At 35.2% G+C, this 26910-nt stretch overlaps 3 protein-coding genes, 1 long non-coding RNA gene and 1 pseudogene across 4 annotated transcripts; 2 read left to right on the top strand and 3 right to left on the bottom strand.

The window, feature by feature from the left end:
• Window positions 1-970: 970 nt before the first annotated feature.
• Window positions 971-5729, top strand: LOC130733150 (uncharacterized). Its single transcript, XM_057585252.1, has 7 exons — window positions 971-1411; window positions 2537-2677; window positions 2771-3136; window positions 3528-3773; window positions 3932-4024; window positions 4344-4544; window positions 5142-5729. The coding sequence occupies exons 1-7, from the start codon at window positions 1070-1072 to the stop codon at window positions 5355-5357; spliced, it is 1605 nt and encodes a 534-aa protein (XP_057441235.1). The 5' UTR covers window positions 971-1069; the 3' UTR covers window positions 5358-5729.
• A 1270-nt stretch (window positions 5730-6999) lies between these two features.
• Window positions 7000-10943, bottom strand: LOC130733152 (taxadiene 5-alpha hydroxylase-like). The gene is made up of 4 exons (XM_057585255.1): window positions 10325-10943; window positions 8299-8740; window positions 7841-8031; window positions 7000-7533 (listed from the first exon to the last, which is right to left on the bottom strand). The coding sequence occupies exons 1-4, from the start codon at window positions 10814-10816 to the stop codon at window positions 7231-7233; spliced, it is 1428 nt and encodes a 475-aa protein (XP_057441238.1). The 5' UTR covers window positions 10817-10943; the 3' UTR covers window positions 7000-7230.
• A 2169-nt stretch (window positions 10944-13112) lies between these two features.
• LOC130733151 (taxadiene 5-alpha hydroxylase-like) lies at window positions 13113-16180 on the bottom strand. Its single transcript, XM_057585253.1, has 4 exons — window positions 15689-16180; window positions 14412-14853; window positions 13954-14144; window positions 13113-13646 (listed from the first exon to the last, which is right to left on the bottom strand). Exons 1-4 carry the CDS (start codon window positions 16178-16180, stop codon window positions 13344-13346), a joined length of 1428 nt encoding a protein of 475 aa, XP_057441236.1. The 3' UTR covers window positions 13113-13343.
• Window positions 14622-16349, top strand: LOC130733154 (uncharacterized). The gene is made up of 2 exons (XR_009017389.1): window positions 14622-14761; window positions 15771-16349. It is a non-coding gene; the product is annotated as an uncharacterized LOC130733154 (long non-coding RNA).
• A 194-nt stretch (window positions 16350-16543) lies between these two features.
• On the bottom strand, window positions 16544-26391 carry LOC130733153 (cytochrome P450 716B1-like; annotated as a pseudogene).
• Between the last annotated feature and the right edge of the window lie 519 nt (window positions 26392-26910).

The following is a 26910-nucleotide window of genomic DNA, read 5'->3' as shown; positions in this document are numbered from 1 at the left end:
CAAGTAACAAACCTCTTCACCCTTTATTTCTTCTCTTAACAAGTTCTTCTTCCAATACCATTTAAAAAATCATAATATCACAAAGAGTGCAAAGAATCCCAAGTTCCAAACCATGAGGCATGTGCGACATCGATAGAAAAATCAAACAATTGATTAATTAAGACATGCATCGATTATATATAAGTTACTTTTTACTTGAGCAACTCTATTTTAATAAAAAATATCTCCGTGGGCATATCGTGGCAAAAACATGTTATAATTTTTTTCTTTGACATGTGTAAATTCTTTGAAAATTGTTGCAACTTTTTTAAAAGATTGTCTTCATTGTCTTCATCCTAATTATGTAAATTTACCGAATAAAATTGCCAAATATATAAAGAGAGAGATTTTCTCACATCTTGAACTCTGATTGATTAACGATGTAAAAAAATTTTACACCGTTAGTGCATAGAAATTAAACTCTTTTATTTTTTATATAAATTTTGAAACAGAAAATAAATAAATATATATAGAAATATAAATACAAAACATATAAGCTGAAAATAAAAAATAAAATATACCAAGAAGCACCTAAAAAATAAAAATATGGTTTTCGACTTAAATTTAATAATAATGCATCGTTTGTGTAAACATTTTTTACACACACATTCAATGATGGGTTTACAAATCAGAAAATAAGCTTTTAATTTAATTAAAATAAAAGTGAACATAAATACTTTTAAATATGTAACATTCAATTATTAGATGTATGTTGCACTTACACGACCATTAATCTTTTTATACTTTCTTTCCATTTCTAAAATTCTATTTTTCATTCATTACATATAATTTTATATACTTTGGTTTTTGATTTTTTTCTTAAAAAAGACCAAGTACCATGATTTTTTTTCCTGATATAAAATGAAACATTGAGCATTTTTTTTATTAAAAAGAGAAAAAAAAAAAAAAGAATATACTGAGAATTTTGTGGGGTGAAGAAACCATAGATGGTGTGTGACTCTCCTCTATACACAAAACATTGAAAGGAGTTTCACATTGCTACTTCACCTTGTTGACCTTCCATCCAGCCATGGCTTCCTCTTCTTCTTCCTCTTCACCATCATCATCTCTACTCTTCAAGGTAGCATGGTTCAGCACCTTCCTCGTATCCCTCACAGGCCTCCAAGTCTCGGCCTTGAAATCTCCATTTCACCCTCAAGACCTTCTTCCTGTGCTGCCGAAGCAGGTGTCATGGCCCATCATGAACACCCTCCACAGCGCAGTGGATATTCTCCCACTCTATGTGGGTGCTGCTTCTTCCCCAAATCAAATCGACGAGTGGAAAGGTGCTTGCTTTTACCAGAACACAGCTTGGATGGAGTTTCACAACAAGTCCGGCTCTGAATTTGGGGGTGGTACCCTTCATATAAAGGTTGCTTTTTTCTTTTTTCCCACCTTTAATTTTTGTTCCTCTGTATGAATTTCATGTTTTGGTCATCTGGGTCACTGTTTTTTTGTCAAATTTATTCAGAGTTTATGGTAGGTCTTGTGGTGATGAATTTTTGTTTACTAAGTAAACTAATCTGTGAAGACCAAGTAAACATGGCTTGTTTCAGTTATGGACCTCAAAGATTGTCTAGAGTTTTGATGTATAATATGGAATCATTCTGTTCTCACCAAAAAGTCAAGCTTTTGGATAGTTGGTTCATGACATGACCAGGGGCGTATCCAGCGGGGAGCTGGCAAGGGCGTCCGCCCCCCAAGAATTTCAAAAATTGTGTCGACTATATGTAATTTTTGGAAGAAATTTGTTCTATCTTTAATCCCGCCCCCCAAAGATTTGTCCATCGATCAAAATCAGACGATCGATGGACAAATTTTTGGTAAACAAATTTCTAGTATTTTATTTCGCCCCCCCAAACAAAAAAATCCTGGATACGCCTGACATGACATAGTATTATAGCCTATATGACTAGGTGGTCTAGAGTTTGAAGTAAGTGAATTTGTGCGAGCTTTTGCTTGAGGGAGTGTGTTAGAAGTATAATGTAAAATCATTCATGTGTTTTCACCCAACAGGTTAGGCTTTTGGGATGGTTGGTTCATGAAACTAGACTTAACAAATCATCCCCATACTGAATGGCATAAGGCGTAAATAGAAATTTGTCATGTTCATGTCTTCATGAGATATTTTGTAGGTTTACTCATGAAAAAACCCTTGGGGAGTTGGTGTGTATAAGAGTATTTCCTAAATATTAGGAACTATCCACTTTATATTATGTGCTTGAGTAGTAGTCTGGTGGATTTTGGTTGGATGAATTGTCATTTGAAATGTTAAAAAATTAGCTTTGGTCGAAACTTAGATCATATTACATTAGAGGAGATCAAGTTTTGTGGATTTAATGGCACTATTTACTTTGCACAAGACATGATGCACTATACAGTTCTATCATTTATTTTTCTCTCTCGCCCTCTCTGTATAATATGTGTGTGTGTGTGTATATATACATGGATTTGGGATTCAAAGGAAATTCATTGCTTAATATCTGTGTTGATCTAGGTTAGCAATGCTCATAGTTGGACATGCCTAGATCTTTATATTTTTGCCACCCCGTATCGTGTAACATGGGATTATTATTTCCTGGCTCGTGAGCATACACTTGAGATCAAAGAATGGGAAGGGAAAGCTGAGTATGAGTATGTAAGTGGCCATTTTTCTTCTGTACACCATCACTAAATACAGTGTTGAAGCACACATTTTTCTTTTCAAGATCCTTATTCTCTTTGCAATCAGGTAAAACACCATGGGTTATCAATTTTCCTCATGAAAGCTGGGATGTTGGGGACCGTTCAAGCACTTTGGGAGGTCTTCCCTTTATTTACAAATACTGGATGGGGCGAGAACTCCAATATTGCTTTTCTGGAGAAACATATGGGAGCCTCTTTTGAAGAACGCCCTCAGCCTTGGGTTACAAATATCAGCATTGATGGCATTCAATCTGGAGATTTCCTTGCTGTTTCAAAAATCCGGGGTCGCTGGGGCGCTTTCGAGACTCTAGAGAAGTGGGTTAGTGGAGCTTATGCTGGTCACACTGCTGTTTGCCTAAGAGATTCAGATGGAAAGCTTTGGGTTGGGGAGTCAGGACATGAAAATGAAAAGGTAAAATATTTAAGTTGCATTGTATCTATTTGTTCACAGAATGATATATTATATTTCAGTTATTTCTTCATAATTTCATAGTATTTTATATTTTCATCCTCCAGAAAATATTACATTTCTTGAATCCTATGTTATTTTTAAGTTTTTGATATAGTTTATTAATTTATGAACTTTGCCTAAGTTAACTGTGTCATCATTAGAGTAGCGAAGACTATGTTCTCAGTTTCAGTCTGAAATTGTGATTGGACATCAGCGCATCATATTTATCATGTTAACACATGCAGTTTTTCTTTTATGACATATGATTCGTCATGATAGTTTGACTGTTTGCAACAAAATTTGGAGTGAAGTTGCAAGTGTTTTATTTCTTTCCTCTCTATTTTTTCTGCAGGGAGAAGATATAATTGATTTGATCCCATGGGATGAGTGGTGGGACTTCGAAGTGAATAAAGATGATTCTGATCCCCATATTGCACTTCTTCCTTTGCACCCTGACAAGCGTGCCAAGTTTAATGAGACCGCTGCGTGGGAGTATGCACTTAGCATGGTAGGAAAACCATATGGTTACCATAACATGATCTTCAGTTGGATAGACACTTTAAGTGGGAACTATCCACCCCCTCTGGATGCTAATGTGGTATAAATTTAATTTTCTCTTCAGCTTAATTTTTCAGTTTATCCGTATTAACATTGGATGCAATAACGTTGAGTTTGTGTTCTAAATTCCAGCTTGAGCATTTGTGACCTCCTTTTCTATGAGTGAGTGTTTTCAACATTTACTTTGTTGCTCTGCAGGTTGCTTGTGTTATGACAATTTGGAGTCAGCTCCAACCTGAATATGCTGCAAATATGTGGAATGAAGCCTTGAACAAACGACTTGAAACCAAAGTATGGTGCAATCTTTACCTGTTTCCATATGTATGCATGCGTGGGTGTGGGTGTACTTGTTTCCTCCTCCAATATATTTTTATATTATCTTGGCATGATATTAAACATTTTTCGCTTATGACATTAAATTGAATCAATGTTTTCAATTTTCTAGCGAAAATCATTAGATGCTTGTGATGTGATCTACTGCATAGATTAGTAGGCTAGTAGCATTTAGAATTTTTATATAAATGTAACTACTGCATATTGATAATCTGAAATTTCCCCATTAATTTGAATAAGTGAGCCATAAAGCTTTCGTGTGTTTCTACTTTCACAGGGACTTGACCTTCCAGAAATCTTAGTGGAAGTTGAGAAGCGCGGATCATCTTTTGATGAACTACTGACGGTTCCAGAACAGGATGACTGGGTTTACAGTGATGGGAAATCAACTTCTTGCATTGCTTTTATACTTGCAATGTACAAGGAGGCAGGACTGTTTGATCCCATTGCTAGTTCTGTCCAAGTGACAGAGTTTACGGTGAGTCTGTCTGGGAGGTTTGGTTTTTGTATTTTAAATGGCAATATTATAGTGTTTTTTAATTTTATCCTGCAAAAAGTTAACATAAATAATTGAGCATGAGTGATAAGAGGAGTGCCAACAACACTCACTTAAACACTCTTTCCAATCCTCTCTCTTTTATTGGTTGAACTCTATGTGGGTCCCACAAAATTGGGAGTGTGACCCATAAAATATAGCGAATTTCACATGTATTTCAAACAATAAAGGAGAGATTTTTGGAATGAGAGTGTGAAAGTGAGTGTTAATAGCATTTCATGGCTGATAAATTATAATTCACAATGTATATTATTTTGATGGGTTTAGAAGTCATAAGAACTGTTTTGTGGAGATAATGAGCCTCTCATGTGGAAACTTCACATCACATTGTCACGTTGAAATGTTATGTCTACCCTCTCCATAATCATTAAATAAGTGAGACTCTTTGAATACTTATGAGGAGAGAGATAGACACATTGTTTTACTTGACATTGTCACGTGACATAATAAGATCTTAATCCTTTTGTAGTAGTTTCTTGACCAGGCGCTTACGGGCTTATCTTTGTGAAATAAATGCAGATAAAAGATGCTTATGTTCTCAATTTTTTCGAGAATAATTCGAGTCGCTTGCCAAAATGGTGCAACGATGGAGACACTGTGAAGCTTCCTTATTGTCAGATTAAAGGCAAGTATCGAATGGAGTTACCTGGATACAACACCATGCAGCCATATCCTCACATGAATGAAAGGTGCCCATCTCTTCCCACAGAGTACTCTAGGCCCAGGAATTGCTAGCACTCTTCAATTTTTTCCTCCTATCCTTGGGCTCATTGCTTCACCAGATTTTTTTCTGATTCTTTGGACTGCTTAGGAGATGTGAAATGAAGTATTTATGTTTGTATACATTGGATCTTTAAAATAGAACAAATAGTTCAGCATTGTATATGATCAGGCAACTTGTATTAAAAGATTCACGTAATTTGGGTCATCTTAGTAGCTAGGTTGAACAAATGGAAATTGTAGTTCAGCATTGTATATGATCATGCAACTTGTTTTAAAAAATTCATGTAATTTGGATTATCTTAGTAGCTAGATTGAACACAATGTAAATAGATGGTACTGAATATCAGTATATCATGCAATTATTATTATTTTTATTATTTATTATATTTTGCACCAAATTTTGAATCTCCAATCTATTCTAAAATGAATCCGGCAACATAGAATGAAAAATTGAACATTGTTGTTCTGAGTTGTGAAAGTAGCACAATTGTACTTCACTCCAATTCTGCACTGTTAGGTAAGTTTTGTTAAATCATTATTCATTACCTTCTTGCTGATTTACAGAACAAAGAAATTAGCAGATAGATTAACTTGCAGAGCAATATAACAGTTCTAATTAAATATTTTTATTAAGTAATTAATAAAGATAGAAGTTAGTAATTCATTGATATTACATAAAACATAAGAGGGCGTTAAGGGTGCAAAAAGGAGCACTTGAATGGCTCTGCAAGACGAGTTCTCTAACACTAACAAAATGACAAAACAAGAGATGAAATAAATATAGAAAGTTGTGTTTAAAATGAAATAGCTTACAAATTCCATTGAATGTGAGAATTTGCAAGTCAGAAGATACATGCTAAATTATTTACAAATAAGATGAATGAGTTCTTAAACCTCTGTTCTTGCAGACAAGTTTGAATAGAACCCAACCAAGAGCACTGATATTATTCCACACAAACTGTAATTCCAAATCAGAGAGAAATACAAGAGAGAGCTCCTCTCGCTAACCCAAATCCCAAATGATATCCAAAAGATACTCCCTACTCTCTCCATCTATCTTATTTATAGTTTAACTCTCTAACTAACTCCCACCCCCAACTAACTAACTACTAAGAGATACGGGTCCCTATCAAGTTCATCTCACTTGAGAGGTAATCCTTGCATTCAATGTACTCTTGTGCATAAGTTATTGTTACATTATTGGACTAACATTACTATCAATATCATGTGCATGATAATCTCAAATAGTTATTCCAGAATGTTCTTCACTTAATTCATTCTGGTTGTGAAGTTTCGCGGAAGCTAGAGCAACAATAATAATACACCATTCTAGTTTCTCGGTCTTATGGCATGTTTGGATCAACTTCCCTTTCATCATAATCAATTCTAAAACTTAGAACTCACTTACTTCTTTGCAATAATTGGTTATAGTTTTAGAATCTATTGTAGAAGGGTTTCCAAACATACTCTCGCTGTTATTGAGTATAACTCATGCTAAGGGGCAAGCTCTGGATTTGATTGAAACAGTTTAAGTGCATGTTTGAATATGTTTAGTTTTTAGAGAAAAACTGTTCTCCCCCAAAATGCCCCCTAATAAGATTTTAATTTATTTCGAAGTTTTAACTCAAAGTAAGCTTGTATAAGTGCACGAACATAGACTTAATTTTGGCACATCTGTTAGAAGACCAGCAGTTCATGAAACAATTATGATACATAAACCATCAGCAGTACAAACACTCATAAAACGCCTTATTTTTCTATGTATCTCTCACTTCTTATTAAATCACATCACATATCACATTCATTACTCATCTATTCTCTTTCTTTCACTCTCTGGTCTCAACACCTTGGTGGTTTACCAACATTTTCCATCATTAAATGGCATCTAAGAATTTTTCCTGGGCCAAATTTCAATTGGCAATCCTTGAGTGGGTACTGGCATTGGATCCCTTTTGAAGAAATTATCTGAGGATAGTTTCCAACTGAACCGGGTCACGAGGTAATGAATTGTCACGAGAGTTTCAATCCTGGAAAGCTCATACCCTGGACATATTCTTGCTCCCCCACCAAATGGTATGAAGTTGTAGGGTGGGATGGATGCTTGGTTTTCAAATCTACTTGGATCAAACTTTGATGGTTCTGGGAAAATGCTGTTGTCCATGTGGGTCAATGCTGTAACCCAGAAAATCTAGAAAAATAAAGGTTTTAATCAGTAACATGATTGCATGTTGAGAAACGTTCATCGAATTTGGATTTTCTGCAGTTGAATTTTCCTAAATTCACTGCAGTCTTGGCTCCATAATTGCCAGGTCAAGATCACACAACTTAGATATACAAAGAATGATTATACATTTGAAATTGGATTTTAAATCTGAACTGTCCGATCTTGATCAGACAATTATGAAGCAGCGAATGTGGTGAATTTCAAAAAATCTAACTGCAGCTAAGCCAGACAAGACAAGTTCATCAATGCCTTGCACCAAAGTTTCACTTACCTGCCACCCTTTGGGTATAAAGTAACCACCATATTCAATATCTGTTGCAGCTTTTCTGAAGCCACCAAATACTGGAGGAACCATCCTAAGAGTTTCTTGTGCTACTCTCCAGGTGTACTTCATCTTTGAAAGGTCTTCCCATGTGAGTGGTTCTCCTCCTGAGGGCTTGCCTTTTGCTATTTCTTCCTGTTCTGCAACAACATAACAAGAAGAATCACTAGAAGTATCTTCAGTAACCAAGTCAATTATTTCTAATTTTATGCATATCGCAAACACACACACACGTTGAGGAGTCCGGCGGAGCCCAAAGCAGAAGAACCTGCATTAATGACCAACACTGAAGACTATCCAGAGTAAGAGACACCATATCTTTACCCATTCTTAATCTCCAGTCATCACACTTGTATTACGAGCAACATACACATCAACACACAGCACACACATTCTTCTATGCATACCTTGAAGAACTGCTGCACAAATATCTGGTTCATTAGCTAAGAGTCTGACAATGAAAGTGATTAGAATAGATGAAGTGTCATGTCCAGCCACCATGACAAGCATACAATTTTGAATGATTTCCTTCTCAGTTATAACTTGTTTTCCATCTTCGTCATACATGCCAAGCAAGCAGCTGATTAAGTCTTGGTGGGCAGAGGCTCCATTTTTCTCCTGTTCAATCTTCTTCATGTGCACAATATCCTTCAACATGTTCTGGATCCTTGCACTTTCTCTGAGGCTGCTGTTGTAGCGAGTGAAAGGAACGTTAACTGGGACTGACCACATTCCTTCATTCAATGCTTTGAATGAGGTTAGGAATTGATCTCTTTGTTTTCCACGCTCAATACCAAACAGAAGAGAGCAAATTATGTTGAATGTAAGCTTCTTCATTAGGGGTAATACCTATCAGACAAAACAAAAATAAATAGTGGCCCCATATTCTTTTTCCAACTTTGGTTTGATTTTAATTATCCCATAAAAAGATTTTGCTTAGCATGTTTGTATTAGTTTCTATTTCCTCATAATCAATTATGTCATCCATAAACCACTCAAAGAAGCTTCTCCTCAAAATTGATTGTCTTTGGAATCAATTGTTTTTTTTTTATAGGCAAATGTTAGTGGTTAGTTGTTAGTAAGTTAGAAAATCCCTTCAAATTTCCCTTCCAGGATTCGAACCCTGGACCTTCCCCTTCCCAACCCTTATGTCCCTAGCTCTTACCACTTGAGCTAACCATCGGGAGACCTTTCGAATCAATTGTAAGAGACATTAATGTCCCATTGTTTGATTTGCTTCTTTTCCCTCTCCAAATGGCACAAACATTGGTATATGCAGAATCATATGTAAGGCTATAAATCTAATTTGGAATTTATGTCACTCCAATAACGTAACAACTCTGTCTATAGTTAACAATTTGGCTTAATTGCAACTTTGGTCCCTGACGTTTACCAATTCCACGATTTTAGTCCCCCACCTAATTTAATTACATGAATGGTCCCTGACTTTGCTGGCTGTCTGCAACGTTGGTCCTACCGTTTATTTGTTAACAGATGAGGCTTACGTAGATGTCCAATTGGAGAGAGAAAGAAGGACTGAAGAGAGAGGGAAGCATGTGAGTTGCACGTGAGACCTGCAACAGTCATTTTCTACCCTCTTCCTCCTGCAAAAACAGAGCACCGTGGGGAAGATGTTTCGAAGCTTGAGATTGAGCGAAAAGGGAAGAGATAAAGAATGAACGAGTCCCTAGAGGCGAGGAAGAATGTTGAATCAGTTGCTGGTCTCTTTCTCTCTCCAATTCGACTTCCACATCAGCTAAGTGACCATCCACGTAAACCTCCTCCATTAACAAATAAACGGTAGGACCAACGTTGCAGACGGACAACAAAGTCAGGGACCATCCGTGTAATTAAATTAGGTGGGGGACTAAAATCGTGGAATTGGTAAACGTCAAGGACCAAAGTTGCAATTAAGCCTAACAATTTCATAACAACATTCATTTTACATGAAAACTATGGTTTTGTTGCTAACTTGAAAAACAACATTTCGTTGCTTTTGAAGGGGAGTAAATTGTTGCTTTTGAAGGGGAGTAAATTCTGTTAGACATATATTTACAAGTTCTGACTACAATTAATTTTATAGTCAATTCAAAATCATTTTTCCAAAATCTAATCCAAACATACACTCACACTGTTTAGTGTGTATTCAGATTTTCGCTGAACTTAATGTGAATTCACGTTAAACTCAACGTGTTAAAATCTTGGTTCTCCGATCCACATTTGAAATACTTAAAATTAGGTTTGCGTTTGTACCAATGCTAAAACAAGCATACACTTAGAGCATGTTTGGATGAACTTCTTTTTCCTCAAAATCAATTTTGGAATCGAAAAGCTACTCATAGAAGCTTCTCCCCATAATTGATTTTGACTTCAGAATCAATTGTTGAAGGATTTTAAAGCACGGAATTAATCTTACATATATTAACAACATACCTTGACCTGCTGTTTCCCTTGCCAATAAATCTCAAGGTGCCTCCTAACTTCTACATCCATTTTCTCTACATATCTCTTCAAGGAATCTGGCTTCAAGAATGAAACAAGTGCACCTCTGACTCTGCTGTGGTCTACCCCACTCAGTTCCAGCAAGCTCCTATCACCCAAGATCATTTTGATGGACTGTGTTTGCTGGTTAACAATGGTGTCACCACCACTTGAGAACATGAACTTGTTAGCAGCTTGTCCATAGATCAAAACTGTTGGTTTCCCAAAGAGGCTTAGCTTTGAAACAGGACCATACTTCTTGATTCTCTCTTCAACCCAGTTTTCCGCAGTGTTGGCTCGCATAGCGCGAAGAAGGCCAAGGCTTTGACCAATAATTGGTATTCCAAGTGAACCTGGAGGGACCCTTTCTGATGATTTGCTTCTTGTTCTAAGCAGAAGGAGAATTGGGATGAGTAAGAGGAAACTAACAAGAAAAACACTCATGGCTCAGGAGTTTCTTTTCAGGTTCTGAGAAAAACAATGAGTGGTGGTGATTTATGAAATGAGTGTTGCTCTTATAAGAGGATTTGTCCTGTGCTTTGATATCTAATTGGAGAGTCCAAATGAAAACTGTTCTGATAGCTGCCGGCTGAGTACATTATCTAAGATTCTATAATCTAAAAATATTTAATATAAAACACCATATGGTTCTTTTATCTGTTTCCCTTTGTTTGGTCCCCAAGACAGATTTACTAGCTACTCAGTCACTAGGTAATGGCATTTCTAGTTTTGCAACTGTTTTGATCCTCCAAGTTAATAAAGTGAAGAACATAATTGATTTTGAGAAAAACAAAAATATTTATAGCATATCTGGATTTACTTCTAAATCTTCTAGAATCATCTTTTTCATCGCCTACTCTTATAGCATGTTTATGCAGTATGAAGTCCCATAATCACTTCTGGAAAAAGCTACAAAGTGTAGCTTCTGGACTCAATGTGTTTTAGATTGTGCCACTACCAATACAAACATGTTATTAGTAACTTTTTCCAAAGCCACTTTTGCCCGAACTTAATTTACTGAATTACCAAACAGTTAATTTCTTATTTCTCCAATAAAAATTGATTTCTCTGCAATTTTAAACATATTTGTATATTTCCAATTTGAAATTGATATTTTATTTAAACTATTGATTTTTCAAAATTTACGTTTAGAAATTAGAATATTAGTTATAAACATTAACTAGTTCCTTCTAATATTACTTTTTTCCCCCGAAAGTCAATTTTAGCTCACATGTCTGATTTCAATTTTCTGTCATATCCTAGTTTTGTCATTATGTTAAGATTTATTCAAAAGATGGCAAATAAGGGAGATTATTCTCATGTTGAGTGACTTGATGCCTTTTTGTCGCATTAGTGTATCAGTTAAGGAAAGGCTTTCTTCTGCCTTAGCTATTCTGTTGTTAGCTGTGTCCACTTTGTTATATTTGATTGTCCACAAAAAAGACAGCATAAGATTCACAAATTACAATTAGTGTGCTAAGAATATGGGTCCAAATTCCAATTTAATAAGACATATGAATTTCAACCAAATAATAAGAGTATTGAAAATAGTGTGTTATGAGTGTTGCTAGCACTCCTCAAGAATTTAATATCAAGAGGAATCAAACGTTGACCACAAATAAGTTGATGGAATTTGTTGGAGAGACTGATCCAACAGAACTCCAGATGCTTTCCTCACCTCAATATCCTCAAGACCTGCTTCCTCTGCTGTCAAAGCAGGTGTCATGGACCATCATCAACTCCCTCCACAGCGCAGTGGATATTCTCCCACTGTATATGGGTGCTGCTTCTTCCCCAAATCAATTCATCGAGTGGAAAGGTGCTTGCTTCTAACAGAACCAAGCTTGGATGGAATTTCACAACAAAACCAGCATTTTATGGTAAGTCTTGCTGTGATGAACTTTTGTTTACTAAGTAAACTAATCAGTGAAGACCAAGTAAACTTGGTTTGTTGCAGTTATGGTCTTAAAGATTGTCTAGAGTCTAGACTTGCAAATCATCCCCAAACTGAATGGCATTAGGCGTAAATAGAAATTTGTCGTGTTCAAGTTTCATCTCACTTGAGGGGTAATCCTTGCATACATTGTGCTCTTGTGCATAAGTTATTGTTGCATTATTGGACTAACATTACTATCAATATCATGTGCATTATAGTCATCAAGTAGTTATTCCGGATATTAGTTCTTCACTTCATTCATTCTGGTTGTGAAGTTTCTGGGAAGCAACAGCAGTAATAATAATACACAATCTAGTATGTCTCAGTCTTATAGCATGTTCGGATTGACTTCTCTTCACCAGAATCAATTGTGACCAGAAGCTACTCATAGGAGCTTCTCTGCAGAATTGATTAAGCCTTCATAATCAATTGTAGAAGGATTTTCGAACATGTTTTTCAGATAGGAAAAATAGCAATGTATTAGGAAACAGATTACAATATGCCATACATTAGGTTCATAAAATTTTAAACGACTACATTCCTCATTAAAGCGAAACAAATCATGGCAAAAACTATTTTGCTATTTTTCCTATTTTCGAATATGTTTTTACTCTCGTTATTAAGCATAACACATGATAGGGGCAGACTCTGGATATGATTGAAAAAGTCTATAATGGAAAAGCCTAGTGTATGTTAAGATTTTCGAGAAAAACTGCTTTCCCCTAAAAGGTCTCATAATAAGATTTTAATTTATTGTGAAGTTGGAACACAAAGTATACTTATAAGTACACTAATCTTTCAACATAGACTTAATTTTGGTACATTTATTAGAAGACTAGGAGTTCATGAAACAATTATGATACATAAACCATCAGCAGTACAAACACTCATAAAACGCCTTATTTTTCTATGTATCTCTCACTTCTTATTAAATCACATCACATATCACATTCATTACTCCTTTATTCTCTTTCTTTCGCTCTCTGGTCTCAACACCTTGGTGGTTTACCAACATTTTCCTTCATGAAATGGCATCTAAGAATTTTTCCTGGGCCAAATTTCAATTGGCAATCCTTGAGTGGGTACTGGCATTGGATCCCTTTTGAAGAAATTATCTGAGGATAGTTTCCAACTGAACCGGGTCACGAGGTAATGAATTGTCACGAGAGTTTCAATCCTGGAAAGCTCATACCCTGGACATATTCTTGCTCCCCCACCAAATGGTATGAAGTTGTAGGGTGGGATGGATGCTTGGTTTTCAAATCTACTTGGATCAAACTTTGATGGTTCTGGGAAAATGCTGTTGTCCATGTGGGTCAATGCTGTAACCCAGAAAATCTAGAAAAATAAAGGTTTTAATCAGTAACATGATTGCATGTTGAGAAACGTTCATCGAATTTGGATTTTCTGCAGTTGAATTTTCCTAAATTCACTGCAGTCTTGGCTCCATAATTGCCAGGTCAAGATCACACAACTTAGATATACAAAGAATGATTATACATTTGAAATTGGATTTTAAATCTGAACTGTCCGATCTTGATCAGACAATTATGAAGCAGCGAATGTGGTGAATTTCAAAAAATCTAACTGCAGCTAAGCTAGACAAGACAAGTTCATCAATGCCTTGCACCAAAGTTTCACTTACCTGCCACCCTTTGGGTATAAAGTAACCACCATATTCAATATCTGTTGCAGCTTTTCTGAAGCCACCAAATACTGGAGGAACCATCCTAAGAGTTTCTTGTGCTACTCTCCAGGTGTACTTCATCTTTGAAAGGTCTTCCCATGTGAGTGGTTCTCCTCCTGAGGGCTTGCCTTTTGCTATCTCTTCCTGTTCTGCAACAACATAACAAGAAGAATCACTAGAAGTATCTTCAGTAACCAAGTCCATTATTTCTAATTTTATGCATATCGCAAACACACACACACGTTGAGGAGTCCGGCGGAGCCCAAAGGAGAAGAACCTGCATTAATGACCAACACTGAAGACTATCCAGAGTAAGAGACACCATATGTTTACCCATTCTTAATCTCCAGTCATCACACTTGTATTACGAGCAACATACACATCAACACACTGCACACACATTCTTCTATGCATACCTTGAAGAACTGCTGCACAAATATCTGGTTCATTAGCCAAGAGTCTGACAATGAAAGTGATTAGAATAGATGAAGTGTCATGTCCAGCCACCATGACAAGCATACAATTTTGAATGATTTCCTTCTCAGTTATAACTTGTTTTCCATCTTCGTCATACATGCCAAGCAAGCAGCTGATTAAGTCTTGGTGGGCAGAGGCTCCATTTTTCTCCTGTTCAATCTTCTTCATGTGCACAATCTCCTTCAACATGTTCTGGATCCTTGCACTTTCTCTGAGGCTGCGGTTGTAGCGAGTGAAAGGAACGTTAACTGGGACTGACCACATTCCTTCCATCAATGCTTCGAATGAGGTTAGGAATTGATTTCTTTGTTTTCCACGCTCAATACCAAACAGAAGAGAGCAAATTATGTTGAATGTAAGCTTCTTCATTAGGGGTAATACCTATCAGACAAAACAAAAATAAATAGTGGCACCATATTCTTTTTCCAACTTTGGTTTGATTTTAATTATCCCATAAAAAGATTATGCTTAGCATGTTTGGACTAGTTTCTATTTCCTCATAATCATTTATGGCATCCATAAAACACTCAAAGAAGCTTCTCCTCAAAATTGATTGTCTTTGGAATCAATTGTAAGACATTAATGTCCCATTGCTCGATTTGCTTCTTTTCCCTCTCCACATGGCACATACATTGGTATATGCAGAATCATATGTAAGGCTATAAATCTAATTTGGAATTTATGTCACTCCAATAACGTAACAACTCTGTCTATAGTTAACAATTTCATTACAACATTCATTTTACATGAAAACTGTGGTTTTGTTGCTAACTTGAAAAGCAACATTTCGTTGCTTTTGAAGGGGAGTAAATTCTGTTAGACGTATATTTACAAGTTCTGACTACAATTAGTTTTATAGTACCAGGTTAATTCAAAATCATTTTTCCAAAATCTAATCCAAACATACACTCACACTGTTTAGTTTGTATTCAGATTTTCGCTGAACTTAATGTGAATTCATGTTAAACTCAACGTGTTCAAATCTTGGTTCTCCGATCCATATTTGAAATACTTAAAATTACGTTTGCGTTTGGACCAATGCTAAAACAAGCATACACTTAGAGCATGTTTGGATTAACTTCTTTTTCCTCAAAATCAATTTTGGAATTGAAAAGCTACTCATAGAAGCTTCTCCCAAGAATTGATTTTGACTTCAGAATCAATTGTAGAAGGATTTTAAAGCACGGAATTAATCTTACATATATTAACAACTTACCTTAACCTGTTGTTTCCCTTGCCAATTCATCTCTATGTGTCTCCTAACTTCTTCATCCATTTTCCCTACATATCTCTTCAAGGAATCTGGCTTCAAGAATGATATAAGTGCACCTCTGACTCTGCTGTGATCTACACCACTCAGTTCCAGCAAGCTCCTGTCACCCAAGATCATTTTGATGGACTGTGTTTGCTGGTTAGCAATGGTGTCACCACCACTTGAGAACATGAACTTGTTAGCAGCTTGTCCATAGATCAAAACTGTTGGTTTTCCAAAGAGGCTTAGTTTTGAAACAGGACCATACTTCTTGATTCTTTCTCCAACCCAGTTTTCTGCAGTGTTGGCACGCATAGCGCGAAGAAGGCCAAGGCTTTGACCAATAATTGGTATTCCTAGTGAACCTGGAGGGATCCTTTTGGATGGTTTGCTTCTTGTTCTAAGCAGAAGGAGTATTGGAATGAGTAAGAGGAAACTAACAAGAAAAACACTCATGGCTCAGATCTTCTTCTTCTTTTCAGGTTCTGAGAAAGTCCATGATTGAAGGGGGAGTCTGGTTAGTGGTTTATGATATGGTGTGTTGACTTTATAATAGCATGTTTAGTTTGATGGTGAAATGCTTTGAAATTATTTATGGTTAGAAACATTAAGTCTTAGCTTCCAACGTGTCTTGGGAAACCAAATATGCTTTGATATCTAATTGAAGTGCCCAAATGAAAACAGTTCTGATAGCACTATAGCAGCTGGCTGTGTACATTGTCTAACCTCATAATCTAAAAACATAAAAATCATATGGTTTTATTTATCATTTCCCTTTGTTTGGCAACAAAGGCAGATTTACTAGGTATTCAACCACTATATCAGTAATGGCATTTCTAGTTTTGCAAATGCTTTGACATCCAAAATTAATTAATTAAGTGAAGAGGATGGCATGTATGAATTACTTCTAGGAACTTTTCATCTCCAAAAGCTTCTTCTAGGAACTTTTCCCAAACTTGAAAAACTAGAGGATTTCCAAACACAGTGAAATTCTACAAATAACAAAATTGATTCGTCAGTAATTTTAAACAGATATGTACATTTACATTTTGAACTTGTTTTTTGTTATAAATTTATTGATTTTTCAATATTTAATTTCGAATATTATTCATTAATATTAATTAATTCCTCCTAAAGCTACTTTTGTTTTTTTCGAAAAAATCATTTTTAGTAGCGCATATGTCTGGTTTCAAATTCACATATCCTAGTTTTATGTCACTATGTCTAAGATTTATCCAAAAGATGACATATAAGGAAAATTATTCTTTTGTTGAGTGATTTGATTCCTCTGTCGCATTGGTGTATCTGTTGTTAGCTTTGTCTTCTTTATATTTGATTGCTAAGTGTGATTCCCTTTTTGGGGGTGATAAATGAAATCTTTTATCCAACAAAATAAATCTGGATCTTAAAAATAATACATAGAAACTTGTGCTGAAATATACAAAAATTTGTTTTAGAGTAGGAAATTTTCTTAGTTCTTGTGTTGAATGAAATATACAATAAATAAGAACATTTTGTATAAGTGGAATAAACAAAGACAGCAGAGGTGGACCTTGGAGGGATGAACTAACTGATTTGAGTGTGTCTCAGTATATTCATAATTCATTGGTCTCTAGTGACAATTTTTTTAAACATGTTTTCTTTCTATTTGATGTAATTAAGAATACTGTGATGTGCATCTCATCTAATTTCTTTTCTTTGTAATTTTTTTTTTACAATCAATTCAAGGAAAAATTACTCATGTCAAGATAGTCTGGAAATACCAGAAATTGGGAGTAGCCGGCACAATACAAAATAAAGAACCATTCTGTCTAAAGCACTGAAAACGATTGTTCATTTTCTAATCCCTTTGAGGAAAATTATTGTTCATTTTCTAATCCCTTTGAAGGCATTGCAACTTGCAAGCTAGTTATATTTTAAAGAAAGTTTGAATCACGACTTTCATAGTTACATCAGCATAACAAGTATCTTAGTCATATTTTACAGAAAGTTAACATCACAAGTTTCATAATTAGATCAGCCCAACAAGAGCAAATTTTTGGTTATATGTTGGCCCCGATGCAAATGGACATTAGCACGTACTTCAAAGAAAAAAATGAGCATAACTTTTATAAATTGCATGAAAGTCTATTTACATTATACTCAACTGTTATCCAAGTCAAGTCAGTTATATTTTAGTTCCTGAACAACAGAACCTAATCTAAATCTTGACAATGCAATATATTCAGATTTCAGATGAAAGGTAGAATAACACCAAGCAAATGAAAATGTGCAGAGAAGTCAAGTAATAAGTCTCAATACATTTTCATTTGGAATTTTCCTCACGTTTATCAATCATGCAACAAATAAATACCTGTGTTGCATACAGAGCAACCTCAATGCTTAGTTATTGTTGCATTATTGGACTAACATTACTATCAATATCATGTGCAAGATAGTCATCAAATAGTTATTCCGGATATTTGTTCTTCACTTCCTTCATTCTGGTTGTGAATTTTGGCGGAAGAAACAACAACAATAATGCACCAATCTAATATGTCTCACTCTTATAGCATGTTTGGATCAACTTCTCTTTCATCAGATTCAATTTTGAAACCCAGAAAGTTCTTATAGAAGCTGCTTTGCAGAATTGATTATGTCTTCAAAATCAATCCTAGAAGTGTTTCCAAACATGCTTTTACTCAGTCTCTAATGGAAAAGCTTTCTGGTTTTAGTGTATGTTTGAATATGATTAGGTTTTAGAGAAAAACTGTTTTCTCCTAAAAGGCCTTCTCCTAATAATATTTATATTTATTTTGAAGTTTGAACACAAGATAAGTACACTAATCTTTGAACATAGACTTCATTTTGGTACATCTATTAGAAGGCCAGCAGTTTTTTCTGGCCATTAAAGACCTGCAGTTATTGAAATGGGGAAATTACTATTCTTACCGTATGTTTCTCTCCCTAAACCAGCTACATGCTTACAGAAATTAATTTTCAGAAGCAGGTGCACTGATGCAAGGAGAGAAACATTTTTGTTCGAATAGTAATCCTAGTGAAATGGCATCTAAGGAGAGAAACATTTTTGTTCAATTGGCAATCCTTGAGTGGGTTCTGGCATTGGATCCCTTGTGAAGAAATTATCTGAGAAGCGTAGCTTCCAACTGAATTTGGTCACAAGGTAATGAATTGTCACAAGAATCCAGGCAAGATCATACCCTGGACATATTCTTGCACCCGCTCCAAATGGTATGAAGTTGTAGGGTGGGATGGAATAATGGATGCTTGGTTTTCAAATCCACTTGGATCAAACTTTGATGGTTCTGGGAAAATGTTGTTATCCATGTGGGTCATTGCTGTAACCAAAAGATCTAGACAAAGAAAGGTTTTAATCAGTAAAATGATTGCATGGTGAGAAGTTCATCAAATTTGGATTTTCTGCGGTAGCATTTTCCTAAATTCACTACAGTCAGGGTTTCATAACCATCAGATCAAATTAGGACATCTCAGATTTTATAGTCTGATTTAAAGTGTACAATCTTCTATTTAAATATGAGTTGTCTAATTTTAATCTGACGGCTATGGAGTTCTGACTACTAAAAATTTTAAAATACCCAACTGCAAGAAATCCAAATCTGAGATTCACCAAGAGTTTCACTTACCTGCCACCCTTTGGGTATAAGGTAAAGGTATCCACCATATTCAATATCTGTTGCAGCTTTTCTGAAGCCACCAAATAGTGGAGGAACCATCCTGAGAGTTTCTTGTGCTATTCTTCAGGTGTACTTCATCTATGTAAGATTTTCCCATGTGAGTGGCTCTCCTGAGGGCTTGCCTTTTGCTATCTCTTCCTGTTCTGCAACCACTTAACAAAACATAAAGATCTCTTTGCCTTTGCTTTCAAACATGAAGAATCACTAGAAGCATTTTCAGTAATCAAGTGCATTTTTCTCATTTATACATATCAACCCACAAGAGTTCACCAATCAATCTCTTTGCCTCTCACAAACACACACAAATACACTCACAACAGAACACACACTTCAATGCATCATCAGAGTATCTGAGATAAGGGGACAACTATTGGTGGTTTAAAGAAATATACTAGAATATTGATTTGACACCAAATCTTGACCCAAAACCTTAAAGGAATGAGCCTTTTTTGTCTTCGCACTTATGTGGTCCTTAATTAACCCATTCTTAATCGGATTAGAGTCCTCTCATGTCACATGACAATGTCAAATGTAGCATTGTGTGTATCTCTCTTCATAAATATTCAAAGGGTCTCACTCCCACCAATTTATACATATGAAGAGAGAGATATATACACGATTCAACATGAGAAAACAAGATAGAGTTTATGTTAGAATATAATATAAAACCATTAAAGTGACTCTTACCCAACAGCTTAAGCTTTTGGGTTAATTGGTTATTTGACATGGTATCAGAGCCTCTATGGCCGAGAGGTCTAGAGTTCGATCCTTCCACCCCTCATTTTCTAATTAAAAAAAAATTCGATCCTTCCACCCCTCACTGTCAAATAACCAATTAACCCAAAAGCTTAAGTTGTTGGGTAAGGGTCACTTTAATGGTTTTATATTATATTTTAATTCTAACACGCCCCCTCACGCAAGAGTCATTTGGGCTTGAAGCGTGGATAACTGCACAGACCCACCTCTCGGCCATAGAGGCTCCGATACCAGGTCAAGTAACCACTTATCCCAAAAACTTAAGCTATTGGGTAAGGGTCACTTTAATGGTTTTATATTATATTCTAACAGTTTACACATGAGAGGGTCATGATCTTTCCTAACCAATTCGAGACTTATATCACTCATACTTAAATTTCCAACACGCATACCTTGAAGAAGTGCTTCATGAATATCAGGTTCATTCGCTAAGAGCCTGATAATGAAAGTGATCAGAACAGCTGAAGTGCCATGTCCAGCCACTATGACAAGCATAGCATTTTGAATGATTTCCTTCTCCGTTATTACTCGTTTTCCACCTTCGTCATGCATTCCAAGCAAGCAACTGATTAAGTCTTGGGGGGCAGAGGCTCCATTTTGCTCCTGTTAAATCTTCTTCATGTGCACAATCTCCTTCAACATGTTCTGGATCTTTGCACTTGCTCTGAGGCTGCGGTTGTAGCGAGTGAAAGGAACGTTAAGTGGGACTGACCAAATTCCTTCAACCAATGCTTTGAAGGAAGTCAGGAGTTGATCTTTGTTTTCCACGCTCAATACCAAACAAAAGAGAGCAAATTATGTCGAATGGGAGAGTCTTCATTAGGGGTGAAACCTATCAGAGAAAACAAAAATAAACAGTTACCATTATTCTTTCTCCAACTTTGGTTTGATTCTAATTATCCCTTAAAAATGATATATTTAGCAGTTTGGACCAGTTTCTATCTCATCAGAATCAATTCTGGCATCCAGAAGTCATCAGAATCAATTATGGCATCCAGAAGTCACGTCCTGAAACTTCTCCTCAAAATTGATTTGACTTTGGAATCATTTGTAAAGGGATTTAACGTTTGATTGCTAGGATTTGCTTCTATTCCCTATCCTCATGGCATAGAGATTTAAATTTGCAGAATCATATTTCAGGCTATAAATCTAATTTGGAATTTGTGTCACACTCACTCCAATAAGACAAGTTATAACTTTGAATTTGTTAATGTACTTGACTGCTACCGTTCCCCTTCTAAAATATAAAAGAAAGTATGTTAGTAATCCAGAATTGTTGACACACTCATACTAATTCTTAAGAAGTACCTGTAAGTCACAATTGAATTTGTTAACATACTCTCAGATGGGGGATGTTTACTAAGGCACTCATTAAAAATATGAGTGGAGGTATATTAGTAATCTCAATAAAGTTAACAGCCTCCTAATACTAGCAGAAACTCTGTAGATGCTTTGATAACCCGGAAATATAAGGGTATTTTTGTGGGTTTTTTATTTTATTTTAAATTTATTTTTAGAGTATTAATTAATTTTTAGAATATTTTTATATAATTTTCGGATTTTTTTATTTATTTTAGTATTTTATGAGTTTTTATTTTGATTTGCTAGATTTTAATAGTTTTTATATATCCTTATAAATTTGGTTAGAATTTAGTTTGTTTATTTATGGATTTTATCTTATTTTACCTTATTTTTATTTAATGTTAATTTATGGAAAAATCAGGAAAAGAGAGCTGATCCTGCGCTAAGGGTCCACTGAAATTACCATGCACGTGCGGAGATCATGGCTGCAGCTTCATTCCTTGCCAAGTGGCTTATTTTTACCAGGGGTCTACCATAAGGCCATGCACCCGTGTAGCACTTGAATCCACACTTAAAGACTGGTCCAATGGACAGTTGACACGTGGCAGGTGTGGGAGATTACTTTTTCACTCATTTGAATCCGTATGTCACGTGATTGAATTCAGATTTGAATTGATTGGATTTGGAAAAAGAAACAGAATTAATATATATTGGAACGTGACTAGGGATTAGAGAGAGGAAGGTGAAATTGATATTGAGAGGAGAGTCTACTTCCCTGGAGTTAACCCTAGCACCACTTTGAGCTTTTTGAATAATTCTTTTTATTTCAATAATTTATTTGATCATGAAACTCATGTTTGGCTAAACCTCTGTAGATACTTGAGATTTTTGTTTTGATTCTTTTGACCTTATGTTTTGATTTACTTTTTGACTCATGAATCCTAATTTTATTTATGAATTTCTCACTTTTATCTATGAATTTTTATGCATGAAGATTAACTTTGCTATTTTGTATGCGATTGAGAAATCGGTAGAAAATAGGGATCCGGTGAGGAATTGATTAGGAACGCCTACACCTTAGAGATAAGGGTAACTTCTAACTGTATTGGCTAGTAACTAAGTACTTTAATTCTCCAATTAAATTTATCTAGGAACTAAGAGATTAGTGTTAGCAGTTTAATTGTAAGTTCTACGTAGTTAAGAGATTAATTAGTGTATTAAGAACATAAGTGAGATTGATGAAATTCTACCCCATGTACTTCCCTTTTTGATTGTTTTTTAATACTACGTACTTGCTTTTCACTCTACTTTGCAATTAATTAAGTTCTTTTTCAACAATTATTCACCCCCAAAACCTTTTTACTTAGTCTTTTTGGTTATTTAATAGGTTAAATTGATTTAGACAACCGCAATCCTTGAGTTCGATATTTTATTACTACTTAACGAATAGGTACACTTGGCTAGGAGTTATCAAGTTTTTAACGAAAATCATTATAAAATCAGTTTTTAACCTATTTTTTGAGGACCTTTTGTTCATCTCTCTTCTAAACCTAATAAAAAACTTGATAACGCATAGGCAAGTGTACCTATTCGTTAAGTAGTAATAAAATATCGAACTCAAGGATTGCGGTTGTCCAAATCAATTTAGCCTATTAAATAACTAAAAAGACTAAGGAAAAAAAAGGTTTGGGTTGAATAATTGTTGAAAAAAAACTTAATTCAAAGTTGTAAAATTCAGTGAAAAACAAGTACGTAGTATTGAAACTTGAAAGCAATAAAAAAGGGAAGTACCTAGGGTAGGATTTCATCAATGTCACTTATGTTCTTAATACACTAATTAATCCATGAATTATCTAACTTATTTATGGTGCTTGCCTAAGTTTCTACGTGATAATCTCTTAACTACGTAAAACTTCCAATTAAACTGCTAACACTAATCTCTTAGTTCCTAGACGAATTTAATTGGAGAATTAAAGTACTTAGTTACTAGCCAACACAATTAGAAGTTACCCTTATCTCTAAGGTGTAGGCGTTCCTAATCAATTCCTCACCGGATCCCTATTTTCTACCGATTTCTCAATTGCATACAAAATAGCAAAGTTAATCTTCATGCATAAAAATTCATAGATAAAAGATGAGAAATTCATAAATAAAACTAGGATTCATGAGTCAAAAAGTAAATCAAAACATAAGGTCAAGAGAATCAAACTAAAAACCTCAAGTACCTACGGAGGTTTAGCCAAGCATGACTTCCATGATCAAATAAATTATTGAAATAAAAAGAGTTCTTCAAAAAGCTCAAACTGGTGCTAGGGTTAACTCCAGGGAAGAAGGCTAAAGCTGCTCTCAATATCTTTTTCACCTTCCTCTCCTTCTAATCCTAATAAACATCTGGGAGACTTTGAGGCAATTTCTTGGTGGAGAGGAAGGCTATACCCTTGAGGGCCGGTGTCAGGGCCATGGAGGAGGTGACAGCTTCTCCGGACGTCCATGACTCCGTTCTATTTTGGGTTTTGCTTTTCTCTTTACCTATTTTTGTGTTTTGACTTTATTTTGGTATTTGGAATTGATTTTACTCTTAGTCAAAACATGTTTATGCAATTATAAGTATGAATTTTCATTATTTGGTGTTTCTCTCTATGTTTAATGCTTCAATTGGTTAATTTGTGATTTAAAGAGTTTATATTAATTCATAAATAGATTGAGAAATTGATATGAGTTAATGTAGCTTAGTTCATAGAAAGGGGAAAAACACCTGTCTTAGGTTTAATAATTCTCTTTGCGCGTTCATGTATCTTTTACCAATATGATGAATTTTAGGATTTGCATGACAATTGAGAAGTTGGTACGAATTTAGTTAATGAGATAAACCACTCTTGCATCAGTCATCTTAAGAAAGACATGTCTTAGGTAGGGTTGAGGTTTTCTGGGTGACAATAGGATGACATTAACTCTTAGGTATGAATATCATGAGTAGGGAAAGAAATCTATACCGAGTGATAAGTCGGGATACTCACCTCTCTAGGATAGGATTATCTAGAAGAAACTATTAGGATTTTTTTAGTAACAATCAGAGATTCTATCCACTAGGACATGAACTTCTTAAGTTAGGAACGGAGCTTGGGAATGTCTTATCGAGTAGGTATGTGCTATAATGCTCCTTTTATGATCACTAGGGCTTAAGGAATTAAGGCTAGGTTCTTAATTGGTAGATTCACTTAGCTAAGGAATTAGTAGGTGAATAGCTCTTATTGACATCTTAAATGCTAATTTCATCTTATAAAAGTATATTGGTTGAGAATAAGTTGTAAGTCAAGTGAACTCATTTTCCAAATACACTTTCTTCTTTGTTTGCCTCCGTAAAACTTCTTTTATCGCTTTATTTATCTTTTTCCTTATTGAAATTCAATAAAACACATATCATGGTTAAATTGTTCAAACAATGTCTAGCTAGTGAGAATAATACGTAGTAACACAATCCCTGTGGAAACGACAAAACCCGATACTATACTACGATTGAGTCTTAAAAGGGATTTGATAGTAGTTAGTGGAGGAAAACCTCTTCATTAAATATCCTTTCATCAATGCTCACTCTTCTGATTTATGATAATGAGGCATTGAAATTCAAAAAAAAAAAACACACTTAGTTAACGATTTCATAACAACATAGATTTTACATGAAAACAACGATTTTATTGTTGCTTTTGCAGGGGAGTAAATTTCTGTTGGACATATATTGATAAATTGTAATTAAAATTAGTTTTGTAACATCAGGTTAGTTCAAAATCAATTTTCAAAACTCTAATTCAAACATCAGGTTAGTGTATATTTGGATTTCTGTTGAACTCAATGTGAATCCACGTCAAACTCAACATGGTAAAATTTTGCTTCTCCGATTCACATTGAACTTAATATGGCAAATTTTAACTAACAAGTAGGCATCTTGACATATGTGAAATCATGTTTGCGTTTGGACCAACGCCAAAGCATGTTATATCATGTATGGATCAACTTCTTCTTCCTTAAAATCAATTATGTCACCCAAAAGCTAATCATAGAAGCTTCTCCTTAAAGTTGAGTTTGACTTCAGAATCAATTGTAGAAAAATTTGCAAGCATGCATTTAACCTAACCTATATTAACAACTTACCTTGACCTGCTGTTTCCCTTGCCAATTCATCTCAATGTGTCTCCTAACTTCTTCATCCATTTTCACAACATATCTTTTCAAGGAATCTAGCTTCAAGAATGAGACAAGTGCACCCCTGTCTCTGCTGTGATCTACACCACTCAGTTCCAGCAAGCTCTTGTCACCCAAGATCATTTTCATAGACTGTGTTTGCTGGTTAACAATGGTGTCAACACCACTTGAGAACATGAACTTGTTAGCAGCTTGTCCATAGATCAAAACTGTTGATTTTCCAAAGAGGCTTAGCTTTGAAACAGGACCATACTTCTTGATTCTTTCTTCAACCCATTTTTCTGCAGTGTTGTTTCGCACAGCACGAAGAAGGCCAAGGCTTTGACCAATAATTGGTATTCCTAGAATCCTAGTGAACCTGGAGGGACCCTTTGGCATGCTTTGCTTCTTCTTATAAGAAGAAAGAAAATTGGGATGAGTAAGAGGAAACTAACAAGAAAAACATTCATGGCTCAGTAGTTTCTTTTCAGGTTCTGAGAAAGACAATGAAAGAGGGGGAGTCTGGTTAGTGGTTTATGATATGGAGTGTTGATTTTAAAATATAAGGTTTGACTCCACGGTGAAATGCTATAAAATCACTTCTTCTAGTTTCTAAGTAAACGTGTTTTGAATTCTCCGTGAAACCAAACATGTTATAGTAGGAATTGTCCTTTTACTTTGATGCAAAAGACAAGTGCACCAAAGGATCTGTCGTTTTCCTTTTTGTTGCATTTGTGCATCTGTTGTAAGCTTTGTCCTCTTCATTATATTTGATATAGTTAGTTTAACAGTGGGAAGTTTCCTAAGTTATTGTGTTGAAATATACAGTAAGTTTGAACATTCCATAATTCCAGGGAGCTATTTTGAACCGAAGAAAACAAGTATTATTACCTAATAATCCCACAAAAGTGTAACCAAAGTTGACAGCAGATAAGTTGAATCAAACAAAGACGGCAGAGCTGGATCATGGAGGGATGAACTAACTGATTTGATTCTAGTAACAATTCTTTTAAACATGTTTTCTTTCTATTTAATGTAAGAATATTTTGATGTGCATCTCAATTATTTTTCTATTTTTTATTTACAATCAGATCAAGGAAAAATTTCTCATGTCAAGATAGTCTGGAAATACCAGAAATTGGGAGAGGCTGGCACAATACAAAAGAAAGAACCATTATGTCTAAACAACTGAAAACGATTGTTCATTTTCTAATCCCTTTGAGGAAATTATTGTTCATTTTCTAATCCCTTCGA

This window comes from Lotus japonicus, chromosome 1 (genome assembly GCF_012489685.1).
Source record: "Lotus japonicus ecotype B-129 chromosome 1, LjGifu_v1.2".
Taxonomy (NCBI): domain Eukaryota; kingdom Viridiplantae; phylum Streptophyta; class Magnoliopsida; order Fabales; family Fabaceae; genus Lotus; species Lotus japonicus.
Note: the sequence above shows the minus strand (reverse complement) of the source record. Positions and strands in the feature narration are given on the sequence as shown.